At 43.5% G+C, this 17,835-nt stretch overlaps 1 protein-coding gene across 16 annotated transcripts in view; it reads left to right on the top strand.

Moving 5' to 3' along the window:
- VGLL4 (vestigial like family member 4) overlaps positions 1-17,835 on the top strand; it is a 277,108-nt gene that overhangs the window by 123,507 nt on the left and 135,766 nt on the right. For 14 of the 16 annotated variants that reach the window (XR_003796665.1, XM_029242473.1, XM_029242472.1 and 11 more), the window contains one exon: positions 10,484-10,549. The exons of 1 other annotated variant lie outside the window; for it this stretch is intronic. Coding sequence is in view for 13 of the 15 variants with exons in the window: in XM_029242473.1 (XP_029098306.1) it covers positions 10,484-10,549 (66 nt within the window). In the remaining 2 variants the exon portion in view is untranslated. Of the gene's footprint in view, positions 1-10,483; positions 10,550-17,835 lie in introns of those variants that run through there. One more of the 16 variants, XR_003796670.1, reaches the window with a different exon arrangement.

Below are 17,835 nucleotides of genomic sequence, written 5' to 3'. Positions count from 1 at the left end.
TTTGACTATGACTTAATAAAATAATGAGTTGTCATAAGTTTAGGAGGTAAGAGTCAAATACATTGGGAAAATTCTAATATAACTAAAATGATGACACTATGTGGCAATTTTAACATATCAAGTTGTCTCTTCATTGCTTGTGTTAGACAAGCTGTTGCAGTTACGGGAACCTGGTGAAAGAGAGGGTTTTTTTTTTTTTTTGGTTAAGAAGTTTCTGCAGGGTATGTTGATTGAGGCTTGTTTGTGATTCTTTTAGGGAGCCTCTCTGAAGTTAATCAAGTCTATATGTGGGAGCTTAAGAGAAGAGAAAAGGGGATAATATCAATCAGTCTATTGATAATATCAATAGCCATTTAGGATCTGTCCACATTAAAACAACAAGCAAAAAACCCGACAGGTTAGAAATCAGACTGCCAAATCTTGATAGTATAAACTGCCAAGGTAAGGAAGGAAGGAGTGTATGCATGAAGTGCTGAAATCAGAAAAATTCTTTCTACCTGGGCTACACCGTAGTAGCTCTTTTACAAAAGAAGAAACCCTTGTAGAATGTGCTTTCGGTATCTCAGGCCTCAGGTCTTATAACCAGATTCGTCAATCCTCACTGTTCGTGGATTCCTGTATTTGTGATTTGTCTCCTCACTAAAATTTCTTTGTATCCCCAAATCAGTACTTGGGGCAGTTTCTCAGTACTCACTAATTTAGAGGTCTCAGAGGCTTTATAGAATATAATGACTGCAAATGATAAGAATTTACCGTGTTTGATGATGCCGAAAATGAAAGAGCTTCCTAGTGATGCAACGTGTCATGGGTTAGAAGACTTTTCTAGGCTACTAATAGGCTGGGAGTTGAGATTTTGGTACAGTGGGGAGCTCGACCTGGGTATTATGGGAAGTTTGCCAACTTAGGCTGTGATGCAGGTCCACGTCTGTCATTCTTGGGTGTAACAGGTCCCCAAGAGGACCTGGCACCTCAGTACTTCTGAATAGGAGATTCTAAGTATCCAAATAAAATAAATGGCAAGAACAAGCGTATCCAGAGTGAACTAGAAATGCCAAAGAGTTTCTTTTATTTACTGTGAAGTGCTGTAGAAGGCCGAGGTATTGAAAATGAAGAGACAGGTTCCCAATAGCCTAAATATGAGAAAGAAAAGGATAGTTCATTGTTTGACAACCGTGTTGAAAAATCGTGGCAATCGGTAGTCTGCTCAAAAAGTCCAGGTTTGAATTTTATTTTTCCTCTTTGGACAGAGTGGTGGTGTCATTGTGGGCCCGCATACAGGCACTTTCCAGGGGGCACTTTAGGGAGATGGATGAACTTCAGCCAGCAGTAAGAATTTTACACCAGCGTTGGGCAGCCTCATATAAAGGACATGAGATACGCTATAACCTGAGTTTGGTTTTGCAGCTTTAAGTCCATACAGGTGACCCTGACAGGCACACGATTGCTTTCGTACTGTCCATGTGTTTGCACAGCTGACACTGATGCCGAACTGTGTTATGGTAATTAAGGATTTTACTTACTGTGTGGTAGCACCGTTGGGCAGCTTCTGTTGCCTGGGTCATCAAGATGACTAAATATCACATCCCTACAGTCCCCACCTCGGGGAGGGGGGTGCCTAGGAGGCCCATGGAGCCTTGGGCCATTTTAGCATCAGAAAGCCTAAGGTGGCTGAGTTGAGCATTTGTGCAAGGATTGCCATCCAGATTGGCACCCGTTTTTCAGCCCAGCTAACTCTGTGTTGATGTGATGGGAGGTGGAGATGAGCAGGAGACAGAGCTAAGTTGATGGCAGGCACCTGAGGTTACCTTGTTCCTGATACCTGATGTGTCCCGGGGTGGGGGGTGGGGCGGGGAGATGGATGGCTGCCTAGCCTATATACCTGCCCTACTGAGGTTTCATGGGAGCGGGGAGGGCGTTAAACCCTTACGGAAAGGGTACACACCCTGTACTAACTTACTGATTTTTTTATTTTTCTGGGACGGGGGGGGGGGGGGGGGGGAGGAATTGCCAACAGAGCTGGCTCTCATCCTGGGACTTAGGCTTGAGGTTGACAAGCACCTGAAAGAAGCCTAACAAGGGGTTTTACACAGATATATATATATATATATATATATATAAATTAATTTACTTTTTGGGTGTGTTGGGTCTTCGTTTCTGTGCGAGGGCTTTCTCTAGTTGCAGAGAGTGGGGGCCACTCTTCATCGCGGTGCGCGGACCTCTCACTGTCGCGGCCTCTCTTGTTGTGGAGAACAGGCTCCGGACGCGCAGGCTCAGTAGTTGTGGCTCACGGGCCCAGTTGCTCCGCAGCATGTGGGATCTTCCCAGACCAGGGCTCGAACCCGTGTCCCCTGCATTGGCAGGTGGATTCTCAACCACTGTGCCACCAGGGAAGCCCCCACAGATATATTTTTAATTCTCTGGAAATAAGCATAGAACATGTAGATGTGTTGTTCAGGTTTCAGACATTTGGCCTTCAAATGAATTTTCAGAAATGATTATGTGTAGAAATAAGGAATTGGATATAAGGGGAAGTCAGGCAAGTCCTTCTTACCTTGTATCTGGTAAGATGTTTCAAATTACGGCAAGACAGGTCCATAATTCATGTCTGGCACATGCCTCGATAAGGAAAGCTAGACAGGCAAAGGGTCCATGCGGTTGAAGGAATATTTTGAATAAGGACTGGTTTCTGTTTAAGAGTGTGACATACAATTTCAGGTTGTGAGAAATACAAACAACGCGGTGAAAGTTTTCACATATCATTCATTGAGCCTTGAGAGTTATCCCCTGGAGTTTAATAGCAGGTTGTCTTGAGCATGACTAAGTAGGAACCATCCTTCCTGACTACTGAACCTGCTCTTGGAGCTTGAAGTCCTCAGGGCTTATGTTAATTCCTGTGTGGCCGGGGCCCCAGGGATCCTATGGCATTGCTGCCAATGTTGTCTGTCCCAGTCTCACCAACCGACTTGGTGTGAGAATCTTCTTACCTGCCTTGGTTACTGTTCATGTGACTCTGTGCCGCTTTCTTTTCAAAGCAAGTGAAACATGTCCTGGTTTTTACGTTCCTAGGAGAGGAGGGCTTGTCTTCCTTTGCTTTCTTTAGAAATTATCAGATTATTGCTTCATATATATCTCAAGGTATAGGGGAAAGAGCACAGGACTAGAAGTCTAGCTGGAAGGTATTCTTTATTTTTGGGTTTTTTTTTTTTTTTTTTAGATAAGCTAAATAATTGCTTTTCTCCAAAAGGTCTTTATGAAAATCAGCTGAAAAATAGTTGAAGTAGCGTTGGATGGTGAGTCAGGAGACTTGGATTCTAGAGTTAGCTTCTTCAGAAAGTCACTTATATTCTTGGCACCTTGGTTTTTCATCTGTAGAAAAATATAATAATCCTATCTGTGAGGATCAGTAAGCCAGTGTATGTGAGTGTGTTATTAAAAGTATAGGCTGCAAGGCGGTAAGGTGTCATAATGTGAATGTATTTCTCACTTGCGTTGATTGGGCATTTTCAGTGATGTTGTATCATTTAATCCACAGTGCCAAGCTTGTGACCATGTGAAGTAGGCAACGTTGTGACCATTTTCTTTAGGTGCGCGAACTTGGGCCCAGAGAGTTTAAATGGGCCCCACAATTGGTGTTAGGCATTTAGAGCAAAGTCTAGAACATCATCGACTTTCCGTGATGATGGATTGAATGAGTTCAACGTATTAAAATAGGGCTCAGACTTAGGTTTTCTGATGCTAAAGTCCTGGCTCTGCTGATTTAACAGACGGTAAAGTGCGAGAAGAAAAAAGGGTTACACCAATGAGAGAGGTTTTGAGCATGAAGAACAGAGGGGTGACCTGAGAATTGTATGGATGTTAACAGAGACAGTATGTGTGTGTTGCCGGAAGTTAGTGGGGCCTCAGTTGGACACGCTATGGAGAAGAAACAACCAGGAGGTTAATTCACGTCTACCTGATGTGCCTGAAGCTATGCTTGCACGTGGCCACCAGCATCTGGTGACGATTCGGTATGAAATTTCATTTCAGTTAACCTCATTGAGACCCACAGCTAGCCACATCGACCACAGAGTGATCAGCATTTGGTGTAAGTTGCTCAGGGCAGGGGGTTCATGTTTTCTTTTCTGAAAAGTCTCTTTGTAGTGTTTGCCAGACATAGGAGATACCCAGTGAAAGCCTCTGAGTTCTTGATGGCCCCAAGGGCCACACCCGCCCTGCCATAGTGAGATACTTCATACTGTAGGCTTGTCCTACAGGTATATTTCTTAGCTGAGGCCAAGTTAGATTAGCTCAGGAAGTGGTCCTGATAGAGTGATGGGACAGGGCCAGCAGGAATTAGGGATATTGAAGAGTGTGCATCTGGGAGTTGGACGTGCCATCAGGATCCCAGGATAGCGATATCTTCCTATTTCAGGTTTTTGGTCAAGTGACAGTGTGGCAGGGACATCAGGAGGTTTGAATGGGCCTCTCCCAGCCTCCCCTGGTTTCCACCTCTGGCCAAGACTCTCACTCTTTCCTAAATTACACTGTAGTTGGACCAGTGTTACTGGAGGGGCTGTGCAGTGAGCCAAGCTTGGTGCTGTAGTTTTCACCTTGGAACACTTCTATGACGTATCTTGAACTTCTGTTCCCTTGCCTGAAAAAAACAAAACTAATACACCCCATAATTCTATTCCCAAGATAGGAGTTCGTGTCCTCTTGTTGATCCAAAAAGGAAAAAAAAAAAAAGACGGTCCTTTGTGGAAGCCCAGAATAATGGTGTTCAAATTTAGAGCCGAGCTTTTCATTAGCACCCAGTATCCCTAGAATGTAGTAGCTTTATCATTGATACCTATTATTCCCTAATTCTCAATCTTAAGCTATTTGGAAGGATGTATTGTTGGGGGTAAGGGAGCTTCAGGAAAGGAATATGGGCTGTATGGGCTGGCAGAGAAAATGCCGACCATTGCCTGGAAAAAAAAAACCCCAAAAAGCAAAATATGTATTCTCTTCACCATGAGTTATATTCATAATTGACAGCAACCACGAAAAAAAGACAAATGGATAGACCAGAAATGGGTGGCAGTGCAGTAGAACCCTTACAGACGGACTTGATGTCTTTTTCCAGAAGCACATTCCTCTCCCTTTTACGGGGTTACTATGTTCCAGGTGTCAGTGTTTTAAGTGATTATGTTTTCGGTGATCGCAATATTGTAAAAACTATCACGCCAGTGGGAACTTATCACTGGCTTGTACTTACATTTATTTTCCGGATGCCGTGTAATCTTTTGCAAAAGCTCATAGATGATTTATGGTTCATAAAGGATATAAAATAAACCAGACGTGTCGCTCCCCTGTTTAAAACCACTCAGACCATTCAAGGACTCTTCACTGACTAAAGAATAAGATCTCAGCTTTGTCACACCCTGCAGAGAACGCATGATCCGGCCCATGCCCACTTCCCTGCCTTGCCCCGTCCTCTCGCTGTGGTCGTGGGAGCGCCCCACGACCTTTTCCCTTTACAAGCCCAGTTCCCCTTATCCTTTAGGTCTCTCATCTCAGAGGAATCTTCTCTGTCTCAAGTAGTGGCCAGTGCCCTTTTTCTAGTATGTTTACCATCATTTGCAATTTATTTAATATGTTTGCCTTTGTTTTGACACATAATTATTTTAATACGTGTAAAGTGCATTCACTTCTGACACCCTATGAGGGAGGTAATATCAACATCCCCATTTTACAGATGAGGAAGCAGACACACAGACATAAAGTCGGTTCCCAGGTCACAGAGGTAGGAAGTCGCTGTGCTCATTCAAGCTCACACGGTTAGTGTCCAGAGACCCCCCTCCTAAACCACCGTGATGCTCATTCCCCTCTCAGCAGACTGTGAGCCTCCATCAAATACTGTGACCGTAGTTTTCTCCCCCATGTTACTCACATGTCTCACATGTTTTATTGGGTTTCTTGGACTGTGGATATTGTACAAGATGTAAAATTCAGAAGTTTTTTTTTTTCTTTTCTTTTTTACTGTTATCTTCCACCTTTATTTGCTTAGGCCTTTTGTGGCTAAGTAGTGCCTGGTCCCTGGCCCTCCTCTCCCACCTGTATCACTGTACCCGCTCTTGTGGTCCTTATCTCACACCTGGTTCCTACAGAAGCCTCCTAGCTGATCTGCGTGACTCCTCACTTCATCCCTGCAGGTCAAACCGTCCTCCCCACACCTGCTAAACTAAAACATCCTTGACATCACCTCCCCAGCCTGCTCAGGGACTCACCACTGCCCGTTGCCTACTCCAGTAAGTGGATGCCAGCCTGGCCAGCCTTGCGCTGTCTCCCGAGTTCACCCACATCGTGCTCCCCGCTCCTCAGCAGGGGTCCTCGATCCTGCCTGGGCGGGGCTGAGCCTCCCTCCCGGGCTCTCATACCTGTGGTTGTGCCTTCCCTCAGGCTGTGGATCCAACAGGACTGTACATGTAAGCATCAGACAGGGTACTTGCACCCAGGAAATATTCAGACCGTGTGATCCAGGTGAGGAGGAGAGGTCAGAGAGTAGAGGCTGCCCAGGGGAGAGGAATGGGAAGGAGACCTTTGAAGTGGCTTTTTTTTTTAAAATTTATTTATTTTTGCTGTGTTGGGTCTTCGTTTCTGTGTGTGGGCTTTCTCTAGTTGTGGCAAGCGGGGGCCGCTCCTCATCGCGGTGCACGGGCCTCTCACTATTGCAGCCTCTGTTGTTGAGGAGCACAGGCTCCAGACGCGCAGGCTCAGCGGCCATGGCTTATGTGCCTAGTTGCTCCGCGGCATGTGGGATCCTCCCAGACCAGGGCTCGAACCCGTGTCCCCTGCATTAGCAGGCAGGCTCTCAACCACTGCGCCACCAGGGAAGCCCTGAAGTGGCTTTTTAAAACAAACACACACACACACACACACACACACACACACACACACACACACACACACACACCAAACTGAGAAAAAAATGCATGTTCATGAGGTAGACACTTGAGCTGACACTGATCTCTCTTTTATAACACACTACACATTTCAGTGTTAAATTATATTTTGTCTTTTATTATGCTTTTAAATTTGTCTGTTGTTATCCCATTCCATATACTTTAGGTTCATGAACAAGGCCGTAATTCCTTAAAAGCAGGGATCATATCTTCTATTTCTCTGTGACCTCTCCCGAATACTTTGCTGAACTCAGTAATTGTGTAATAAAAATTGGTCACATTAATAAGGTTGCAGCAGATGGCAGGTGCCTCGTAGATGAACCTTAAACACCTAATCTCTTATCTACCTACTTTGAACCTAAGTAGCTTGGAGTGAATGAACTTAAATAATCTTCCACGTGCTAGAATTCTGGGTCTACTTTTGTGTCATTTGGTATTTTTATGCTTTGATATTTTGCTTCTATGCACATGGTTTGCATAAGAGGCACATGTTAACATGTATCTTTTGGGGTTTAGAATTTTGAAAGCATTGTCCTTCAACTTAATGAGGCAATTAATTTAAGCAATTGTGAGTCTAAATACTGCTTTACAGGGTAGAATGCTTATCGGCATTTACTTAAAATAAAAGACTTTAAAGTCAGGGACTTCCCTGGTGGCACAGTGGTTAAGAATCTGCCTGCCAATGCAGCGGACACGGGTTCAAGCCCTGGTCTGGGAAGATCCCACATGGCACAGAGCAAGTAAGCCCGTGCGCCACAACTACTGAGCCTGTGTTCGAGAGCCTGCGAGCTGCAACTACTGAGCCCATGTGCCACAACTACTGAAGCCCATGTTCTCTAGGGCCCGCGTGCTGTTAACTACTGAAGCTTGCACGCCTAGAGCCCGTGCTCCACACAAGAGAAGCCACCGCAGTGAGAAGCCCGCACACCGCATCGGAGAGTAGCCCCGGCTTGCCACAACTAGAGAAAGCCCGCGCGCAGTAATGAAGACCCAATGCAGCCCCCAAAAAAAGACTTTAAACTCAAATCTTGCCTGAATAGGAAACTGGCTTGTGTGACGAGAATGTAACTGAGCTCTTGTGAGTTCAGCAAACCTTTTCCTGTCAGTCTGTCCCAAACTTTTGTTTCTTTGCCTTTGAACAAGTTTCCAAATCCTTACTCTCAGGAGGTGATCTTTTCTATCTTACAAGGAAGACAAGGATTGTGAATGTCTTTCATTTTTCTATCATATGCCTCTGATTTTCCTCACCTCCTTCTTGTCTCTGAAAAAGAAGAAATTTACTGTTTGCTTTACAACCTCCCTGTCCTCCCTGTCACTCAGAGTCCTCTTGGACTCTCCTCTGACACCTTGAGACGTCCCAAGCTCCATCACTTCTGTCTGTGTTTTCTCTTATCCCCGCTGCCTCCAACACACGCCCCTCATTACTTCCTGCCCGCTGTATCCCTGTATCTTTCAGATTGTCCCCTGCCTTTGGCTTCCTATTCTGTAGGCTGCGACTACAGGGCACTACCAGGATAACTTCCCTGGAACATGTCAATGGCCAAGTTATTGCTCGGCTCAGAGATTTCAGTGGCTCCTTAATGCGGACAAAATCCAGCCCAAGTCCCGTTCAGGCCCTCGGTCCTCCCATGCTGTGGCGCCAGTCCAAGTTTCCATCCTTGTCACTTCCTGTCCCCACATTACTTGTCTTCTGGCTGATTTGGGCAGCTTGTTCTTGAATGGGTTCTGCTTCTGTTCTTCCCTTCTGTGCTTTTACATTTATTCTTCAGAGGCTCAGCTCATCTTCTGTTTTCTCGACAAAGCCTTTCGGAATTCATTGATATTTCTATAGGATTTTGTTTATAGCACTGTTTTGGCACTTAGCACATTTTGCCTTAATCCATGGTTTCCACGTGTCCCCTAGGAGGTGTTTCAGGTTAAAAGAAAGGCCAATGAAGTTTGAGAGACTTCAAGTATATAGAGCTGCCCTCCCTATTGCCTCTGCCCCTGCAGAAGGCACAGCAGCCTATCAAAAGCACAGGAAGGAAAAAAAACTGCTTAGGGGCTTCCCTGGTGACGCAGTGGTTGAGAGTCCGCCTGCCGATGCAGGGGACGTGGGTTCGTGCCCCGGTCCGGGAGGATCCCACATGCCGCAGAGCGGCTGGGCCCGTGAGCCATGGCCTCTGAGCCTGCGCGTCCGGAGCCTGTGCTCCACAATGGGAGAGGCCACAGCAGTGAGTGGCCCGCGTACCGCAAAAAAAAAAAGAAACTGCTTAATTTGGTTTATTCCAGTGTTTTCCCAACTTATTTATCATAGAAAAATTTTTTTCTTACAAAACATGAACATCCAGTGCAACACTTGGGGAAAACACTGCCTTAAACTAGATTTCTTGCAGGCATGTCTACTGTATAAATTGAAAGCTCTTTGAAGGCGACTGTTGGGCTCTGTTTATTTTTCCTGCCGTAGTACACAGTAGATAACGTTTGTTGAATGAAATCACATTGCAAGATCAAGAGCTGATGTTTCTTTGGAGGTCTGAGGTATGAATATTGTAAAGTAAAGCTGGTCTGCTATGTCTTGTAACTGGCACATGCATAGTAGGTACTCAGTAAAGGCTGAAGAATGCTGAGAAAATGCTGAGCATCTCTAAAGGGTGCACTTAAAGTATTTTCTCTCAGTTGTTGAACTCACAGGGTGTGTCTATTTTCCTAATAACTGTGTGTGTGTGCATGTATGTGTGCGTGTATATATTTAAATAATCCAAAAAAGGAAAACTGGGTAAAAGTAGCCTGATTCTCTAGGTTTTTCACCATCTTTAACTCTTTCAGTGTTTGCTTTTATAGGTGTGCTGTAATTTAAGAAAACAGAGTTAAAAATAAAAATCCAGGTTTTATAAAAAAAAAAAAAAGTTGGTGTTAGGTGGTGGTGATAGCTTTAAAACATGACATTTAGAAATAAAGATTCCTATTGGACTTAAAATACCATTTAACTCACCAATGGAATTCACACACTTTTCATGAGTACATTGCCTATTTTAAGCTACACAGTTTTGCAGAGTCTCAACCAAGGAGGCAAAAGGACAGAATGGTTCAATCTTAGTAATTTTTGTTAAAACTAATAAACCAGCAACAACGACGACTACCACCACGATCTCAGACTGGTATAATGCTGTGTTCATAGAGTAGCCTTTGTTCTGAGAACTGTTTTTTACTGGGTATGTCTGGACAGGCATGTTGTTACGTACACACATAAACATTTATAAGCACGAATAACACGGGCATGAATATCCACAATATCCCTTCTTTTAGTTCTGACTTGAGCTGCTTCCTGGAGTTGGCAAGGTTTGGCTGAGTAGGCAGAATGGAACTTAACCCCTCTCTCTCTCTGTTCCTGAACCACATCCATTGGATCTCGTCACAGGCTGGGAAGACTTTCAGTACTAGTATAATGCTTCAGCATTGTGATTTGCATTTGGTGGAGGCATCATTCTAATGGTTAACTGCCAAAATTCTAAAGAAGTCTTTGGAATTCCATTTAAATTCTTCTTTTCTCTCTTTTTCTCCTTCTGGGCTGCAACCAGGAATGGAGACGCCATTGGATGTCTTGTCAAGGGCAGCATCCCTGGTACATGCTGATGATGAAAAACGTAAGTCAGGAATGCATTTTAATTCACCTATACCCCCTCGTCTCCTGGAGTATAATGAAATCACGTGTTTTCCCACATGGTTTTGTGGCTATATGCTGTTAATTTTGGTTGTTTGCTTCAGAGATAACAGCTTGGCATCCTTATTTTTGTTTTCGAGCGCCAGAACATGTAAGTCTTCTGTTATCTTTGGATGCTAGGGCTTGAGCTGTTAACTCGGGAAGTTCTTTTCCTCTGCAGCTTACTCTAGTGGGATCTGGAGTGGAGACACTCCTTACGTGTCTCTAGAAGTTTAGATAAATAGGTGTTTGTTGATAGACTAATTGACCAGCAGAGAACTAGAGATGCGAAGAGTCATCTAAGATCATTCGTGTCATTGGCAGTGTGCATATAATGGGAAATAGTCGTGGAAGTTCTATTTGCATAGCTAAAGGAGAACAAATACTGGGGGGAGAGCGCCGCCAATGTGGTGGAGAAGGGGCACAAGAAGAGAGAACACCGACATTGGAAGGCCTTTTGCCATTGTGTGAAAGTGATTTTCCTGCTCGTCCTAAGGTATATTTGTTTTTAAGTGTTACTGTTCACAGTTGATATTTGCAAGGATGACTGTTTTCTGTGGAAGCAAGGTTGTGTTCTTTTGTAAGCACTAAAATGCTACTGACAGAAGATGTGGTGAGATTGAGCTTTTATACATGGTAAGTTCTTGAAGGTGAGCAACATTCAAGTTCAGTTCTTAATAAACTGGCAGCTGAAGTGCCTGTTGCTTAAGATGTAAGGTCTGCCTTTTTACTAGCTGGTAGGACTTCTATTTGTCTAAGGCTCAGTTTCCTCATTAGTAACCCCGAAATAATAGTAGCTACTTACAAAACATATGTGAAGATTAACTGGACTTTATGTGTATAGTACTTACCTTAACTGTCAACTCCCGGGGCGACTGCCGTGCCCTGTTCTCTCTAGGCACCTTGTTGGCCCTCTGATAGGACTTTCTCCAGTCCTTTATGTTATCCCTGTGCCTGCGGCTTCCTCTCTTCCCCCACTACCACCACTCACACAAGATCATCTTTAGACGAGTGACTGAATGAAATAGCCATTGAAGTTTTTTTTTTTTTCCCAGCCTCTTTTGTAATTTACATTTATTTAGCTTTTGATTGTTGGGAGGTATAATTATCCTTTCCTAAGGAAACTGAAGCTCAGGGATGTTAAGTGTCATTCCCAGGGACATTGAGCTCGGGAGAGGCAGCTCAGGTTGTAGGCTTTTATTGAAACAACAAGAAACTCCTTTATGCCTCTAAGATTGCAATAAGCGTTACTGACTTGAGTAGCTAGTTACGGATTTCGTTAAACGTTATTATAGCTAATTTAGAAGTTTTTTATGTAAGACAGTATTTTGCATTTTTCTGTTTTATAATGCCCACATTTAGTTAGGATCAGTAAAACAAAATGGTGTTTGTATAAATGAAAAATAAGTAATGACCTCAGTGTAGCTTTTTGTGTCCTGAGTGAAGAGAGTAAAAGTTTCTTCTCTTTTTCTGCTGCCTTCTCAGGTTCTCTCCTGGAGCCCAGCTTCAGGATCAGTCTGCTCAGGTTGGAGTCCTGAATAGTTACCAATTCAGTGAGCAGTGATTGAAGGCTTATGGAAAAGGGGGCCTTTCTGGGGGGCAAGTGGCAGTCCTGCCTTCATGGAGCTTATGAACTGATTTATGCATTGACTCTTGCGGCTGTAAAATGTATGTCAGGCGAGACTGGGTGTACTTGTGATATAGATGCAGGGCCTCCGTGGAGCCTACAGTTTGAGAGAGCTGTTTTTCATAGAAACAGAACGATACTGCCAAGGGAGAGAGGAATTCTTACTTTCCGCCTGCGTTGAACACAGTATATTAGTGTTTTACAGAGGAAGGATATATACGTATGTAAGGTCAAAGTGATCACAGGGTAGACTTTATTCTGAACTCCAATTCATTTAGGAATGGGCTGGCATGATTCTGGAATCCCTCTATAATGGTTTCAGCATCTCAGGTTCATTTTTTACATTTAAAGAAAAGTAAAAAAAAAAAAAAAGCCCAAAGATGTCTGTAATCATTAACATGGAGGCGACATTTTTGAGAAACTGTTTTACTGTGGTGCTGTGTGTACCACCCACAAGAGTAGAACCCAAGAACCAGGGATTCACCATATTTTCTATTACCTAATAACAATGTAAGAATGTGAAAATTCAGGCAGTTTATAGACAAAGTTGAACATTAAGTTCACAGCCTTCCGGTAGATTTTTCAGACCTACTTGTGCTTGTTCAGCCTGATTCAGCTTTCTGTGCCCTAGATTAATTCTATTTTAGCTTTTGTTGAAAATTGCTCTTATACTTCACGTTCTCCTCAACTTTAAAAAAGTCTTGTGTATGTAATCTGATTTGGGTGTCTTATTACAAACAGAAAAATGTTCTACGACTTGAGATCAGTTTTCCAACTTGTGTTGGTGACCTAAATGGTTCTCTTTCCTTTTGCTCCTGGAGAACCAGTAACTTAGGCATTTTTGAAGATGTTATTGTTTTAGCATCTGGAGAGCAGTGTCTGTTAGGAATTGAGTATTTAATACCTGATAGCCTTAAGGCTTCATTATGTCGACCAGCAAAGAATCAAAGAGATATCTCAATAGCACCCTGCAGAGCTGAAGTCAATAGTGAAATGGTGGTTTTGTAGTAACACAATAGCCACTTATCTGGATGGCCTAGAAGGAATACACTTACTTCAAATAATCATTCCACTGCTCATGAGACATTGATTTAATCAGCATCCCGGGTAATCCTGGAAGGTACTTAATGAAAATACAACATGAGATGGCCAATTTTCCATGTGCTTGAGGAATCTCTCCTTTCAGGGATCATTAATACTGGTGCTGGGAAGACCTTAACCTTTTTCCAAGTCTGTTTTTTAGGAGTCAAAATTGAACAGAATTTGTGGACAGGACACGTAGGCACCTACGTTTATAACGTCACCTGGGTGTGTCTTTAACGTGATACTGCACTTCATCACGATATGTACAGAATGTTTTCTTTTTGGTAATTTTGTTCTTATATCTTCTAAGTTCTTGTATCTGCTGACTTCCTTACTTAGGCTGAAATAGTTTTAAGAAACATGTAGCTTTGTTTTTGAGGATTTTGGTGGAGGGGGTAGTACTTTTGATCTGGTCTAATGAATGTGTATGATCAGAACACGCTGGGTAAGGTTGGTGTGAGTGACATAGAGCAGTAGGGGAAGAAGCAGCAGTAGGGGAAGAAGCAGTGTTGCTGTTGCATCTGCTCCTAGAAATTCACTAACTCCTTGTTTGGTGAAGGTCGCTGAATGTTGAGTAATTGATGAAGCATAAATTAACCATCATTCTCCAGGGAAAGCATTCCTAGGAGCATAAGCTCTAGTTATTATGGGGGCCAGTGCCTCAGATGTGTGGAACATTTTCATGTGTGTAGGTTGTGTTCTGTTTTGCCTTAAAAGGGGAGAAAAGAAACCTATACGCTTCATCATAACATAAAGATGAGTTGCGCTCACATACTGTCTTCTCAGATGGACTTCTGTCCTCCTAGATCACCATCACTTCTTGCTGGCCTCCTCGTCAATCAAGTCACTGTGTGTATAGGTTACAGTGCTTTAGCCAGTGCTTTCCTGTGAGCAGACCAGTCGGGGCTGCTTCTGATTTTTTTCCCATTCTCTCCCTCCCTCTTATCCTCTTGCCTTTCCTCTCAGCACGTGACACAGTGGCTTTCAAACATTTTGGCCACGGCCCAGAGTAAAAAAGCATTTACCTTGTGACCCTTGTACTCATATTGACATAATTGATACAAAAGCGTCATGAAACAGTTCTTAACCCTGGCTTTGCACAGTGTAGCTTGATTTGCCTATATTTCTTTGCGTTTTACTTTGTGCAAATAAAAGTTGGGTCATGACTTGGTAAGTTGACTTTAGGATCCACAAATGAATTGGGACCTGCAGGTGAAAAAAACATGATTTGGTTTATGTATCTCTTTCATTGGGTGAACTTGCTTTTGGCTCCTCCATGTATGTACTGGGGAGATTTGACTAACCCGTGGGGCATGAAGGTACTGTGAGCCAGGGTATTCAGATGAGCTGGAATCCACTGGTGGCTGGACAGGGGTGACGTCCTCACATTGTTCTCGGTCAAGAGCAGTGAAGGACTTGGCATACCCACTGTGAGCAAACAGGACTGCCCCGTTAGAGGCACTCCCTCTCTGTCCTAAGCCTGTAGTGTTCCTGATTTTCAGAGTCAGTGCTCAAGAAAATGGTCACTCCCCTTTGGTTAAACCTACTTAGGTCCCTCTTGCTTCCAAAAGCGTGTTGCATTGAGACTGCCTAACGGACACTGATGGAGAGCCTACCGATCGGATCCTTTGCAGCCTAATTTGATGGCTCCGATCACTGCATTTATGACTTTAACCCTTTATATCCTAACACCTGTAGAGAGACCATGTATCCAAGACAGGGGCTCACCGTGGCAGCGATTCCCGGAGAGAGGAGGAAGGAGTTTTTGTAAGCATTTTGCAAACGCCTACCCAGGTGATTCTGATGTTGGGTCCCTTCCCCCAGATGTGACTTACTGAGTCACTGGTCTAATAATACTCCTTCGGGAGTTCTGGATCTGCATCTTTAAGAAGGAGGGGCTAGATCTTCTAGGTATGAGATGCTGTAATTCTTTGGCTATCATAATCCTTTAACCAGGTTGTTTATATTTTGTTCCATTTCCTTCTCTCTGTCTCTCTCTCTCTCTCTCTATATATAGTATATATGTATATATGTATGTAGTGAGAGATACTGTATATATGATATGTATATCATATATATATGAGATATTGTGTATATGTATATATGTATGAGTATATGTATACATGTATACACACATATATATGTGGATTATTTTTACTGAAACATTTGAGAGTAAATGGAAGATATCACGCCTCTTTACTCCTAAATACTTATGTATTTCCTACGAATAAGAACATTCTGTTGCGTAACCACAGTTTGGTTATCTTTATTTATTACAGTGTTACTTAAAAATATATAAGCAGAACACTGGGCATAAAAACTTTATGCTTACAGTTCTTTTACAGCTGCATAGCCAGAATATGAACTTATCATTTAAATGTAGCCCCTGAAAGTTAGCCATAATCCAATAGACGATGATCTGCTACAGCTGAATTCTGTTCCCCTGGCGTATGGTGCCACTCCTGCCGCGCTGGCCTTGATTCTTTTAACGTCACCGTGCCTGTACTGCCATGTGTCCTTTGACACAATTTCCCCCACCATTTTTATCTGTGCAAACTCTTGTAAAATATTTCGTTGCATGCATTATGGTGACATAAACTGGTTTTCTTTTAGTGCAAATACCTCAATCTCATACTAGGTCTGTTTCTGTATTTTTCTCATTAGACCAGGAAAAAAATGCAAACACAGTCACCAAAATCATGTGCCAACACTTGGTTATATTTATAGTAGGTGTCTGATTCAGGATATACTTACGTCAGATATTTTTTAAAAAAAAGATTCTCAGTGAAATAACAGCACAAGTGAAAACTCCTTCCAGATCCCTCAGCATTTGCCTGTGGACCTCAGTTTAAGGGTTACTGTCTTATCTCTTTCAGTTCTCACAACAACCCTCCTCAGGAGGCACTATAATTAGTCCCATTTTATGACCAAGGAAACAGAGATGTACAGCACTGAAATAGTTTGCCTAAGGATGCTTAGCTGGTCGTGGCAGTGCTGAGGTTTGAACTCGGCAGCCTGACTCTGAAGCCTAAGCCCTCATTCATCTGCTCGGTGCGTCCTCAGGTGGGAGGCCATTGAAGACATGGTTGCAGATTCAAAACAAACAAAACTGTACATGCCCCCTCCACTAATAAGTCAGCAAGGAGGTTTTCATCTGGAAAACGTTTCCCAACCAGTGAAACAGCGTTTCCTAGGTATGAAGTAGCTGTCATCAGCCACATGTGGAGGACGGGTGTTAGCACGTACGCAGGGGCTGCCCGGACTGTCCTCACGCATGCCGGTGGCTCAGCTGCCTGCCGCCCCAGAACTTCCCTTTACCCTGAGCTTTCTTTTCCTGTAAGTACCTCAGTGAACACAAGGAGAGGATCTCGGCTCTGATGACACGGGCTGCTTACAGAGTAACAAGATCCCTCATTGCCAAAGTGCCCAGGCAGAGATGAGATGATGACTGTTCAGAGGCATTGAGGAAGGGAATAGGCATTGGGTGAGTGGCTGGACTTGAGGACCTAAGGTTCTGTGGGTTGGTGTTAGACCCCAGACCTGTTCACGGCAAAGGTTCTACACTCTTCTGCTTCGTATTCCACGCATGGACCATTTGGTGCATATGATCCGCCTTTAATCAACATCTGTAGGTGATAAAGTAACTGCTGGAGGGAAAGGCTCATCTCTAAGGAATTAATTTATTGAACACTAGCAAAAATGACTCACTCTAATTATCACTATGACTACTAATAACATACAAATTCAAAGGAGTCCTGATTCCCTCTTGATAATACTTCATAGTTTGCAAAACATTTTCCTTTGATTCTTATAACAAGAGCCTTTGCAGTAGGCTGAGTGGGAGGTGTCAGAGAGAAAATGAAGCTTTAAGACTTTGGATGCCTAAGTCAAGATGAAAGTTTAAAAAAAAACTTGAGGTGCTTCCCCCACCCACCCCAGTATCTTGATGCGCCATCACGTGCTACGATCATCAGAATAGCAATTAATAACTGAGTGTCAGCTGTTGCTGGGTAGTGCAGAGTCCTCCAGGCGAGGAACTCACAGGTCCTGGGGAGCTGTCTTCTTCTCTGGCTTCGTGTTCCCAAGCCTCCTCCTGATTTTCAAAGTAAGGAGGCTGAATTTACTGCCTTTTCTAAAGGTTGGAGTCACTCATAATTTGTTTTCTGCGTTCAGTTATTTACCTTTCATGAACAATGGCATTGAAAAGATCATTGCCCAGTAGCCCATTTTACTTTAAAAAGCTTCATAAAACATAAGGCGGGATAGTATTAGGTGCTTATTTAAGACACTCTCTAGGTGTGGTCAGATGCTCTAATCACCGTTTGCTTCCCAGAGTGGGCACCTGGCATCTAATCAGAAGAGCTGCCCCCCAGAGACGGCTACTACAAATGTCTACCCCCCAGAGACAGCTGCTACAGATGTCTACCCCCGAGAGACGGCTGCTACAGATGTCTACCCCCGAGAGACGGCTACTACAGATGTCTACCCCCCAGAGACGGCTACTACAGATGTCTACCCCC

Source organism: Monodon monoceros, unplaced genomic scaffold (assembly GCF_005190385.1).
Source record: "Monodon monoceros isolate NGI ecotype Baffin Bay Population unplaced genomic scaffold, NGI_Narwhal_1 Super_Scaffold_3, whole genome shotgun sequence".
In the NCBI taxonomy this organism is placed as follows: Eukaryota; Metazoa; Chordata; class Mammalia; order Artiodactyla; family Monodontidae; genus Monodon; species Monodon monoceros.
This window is presented reverse-complemented; position numbering and strand designations above follow the sequence as displayed.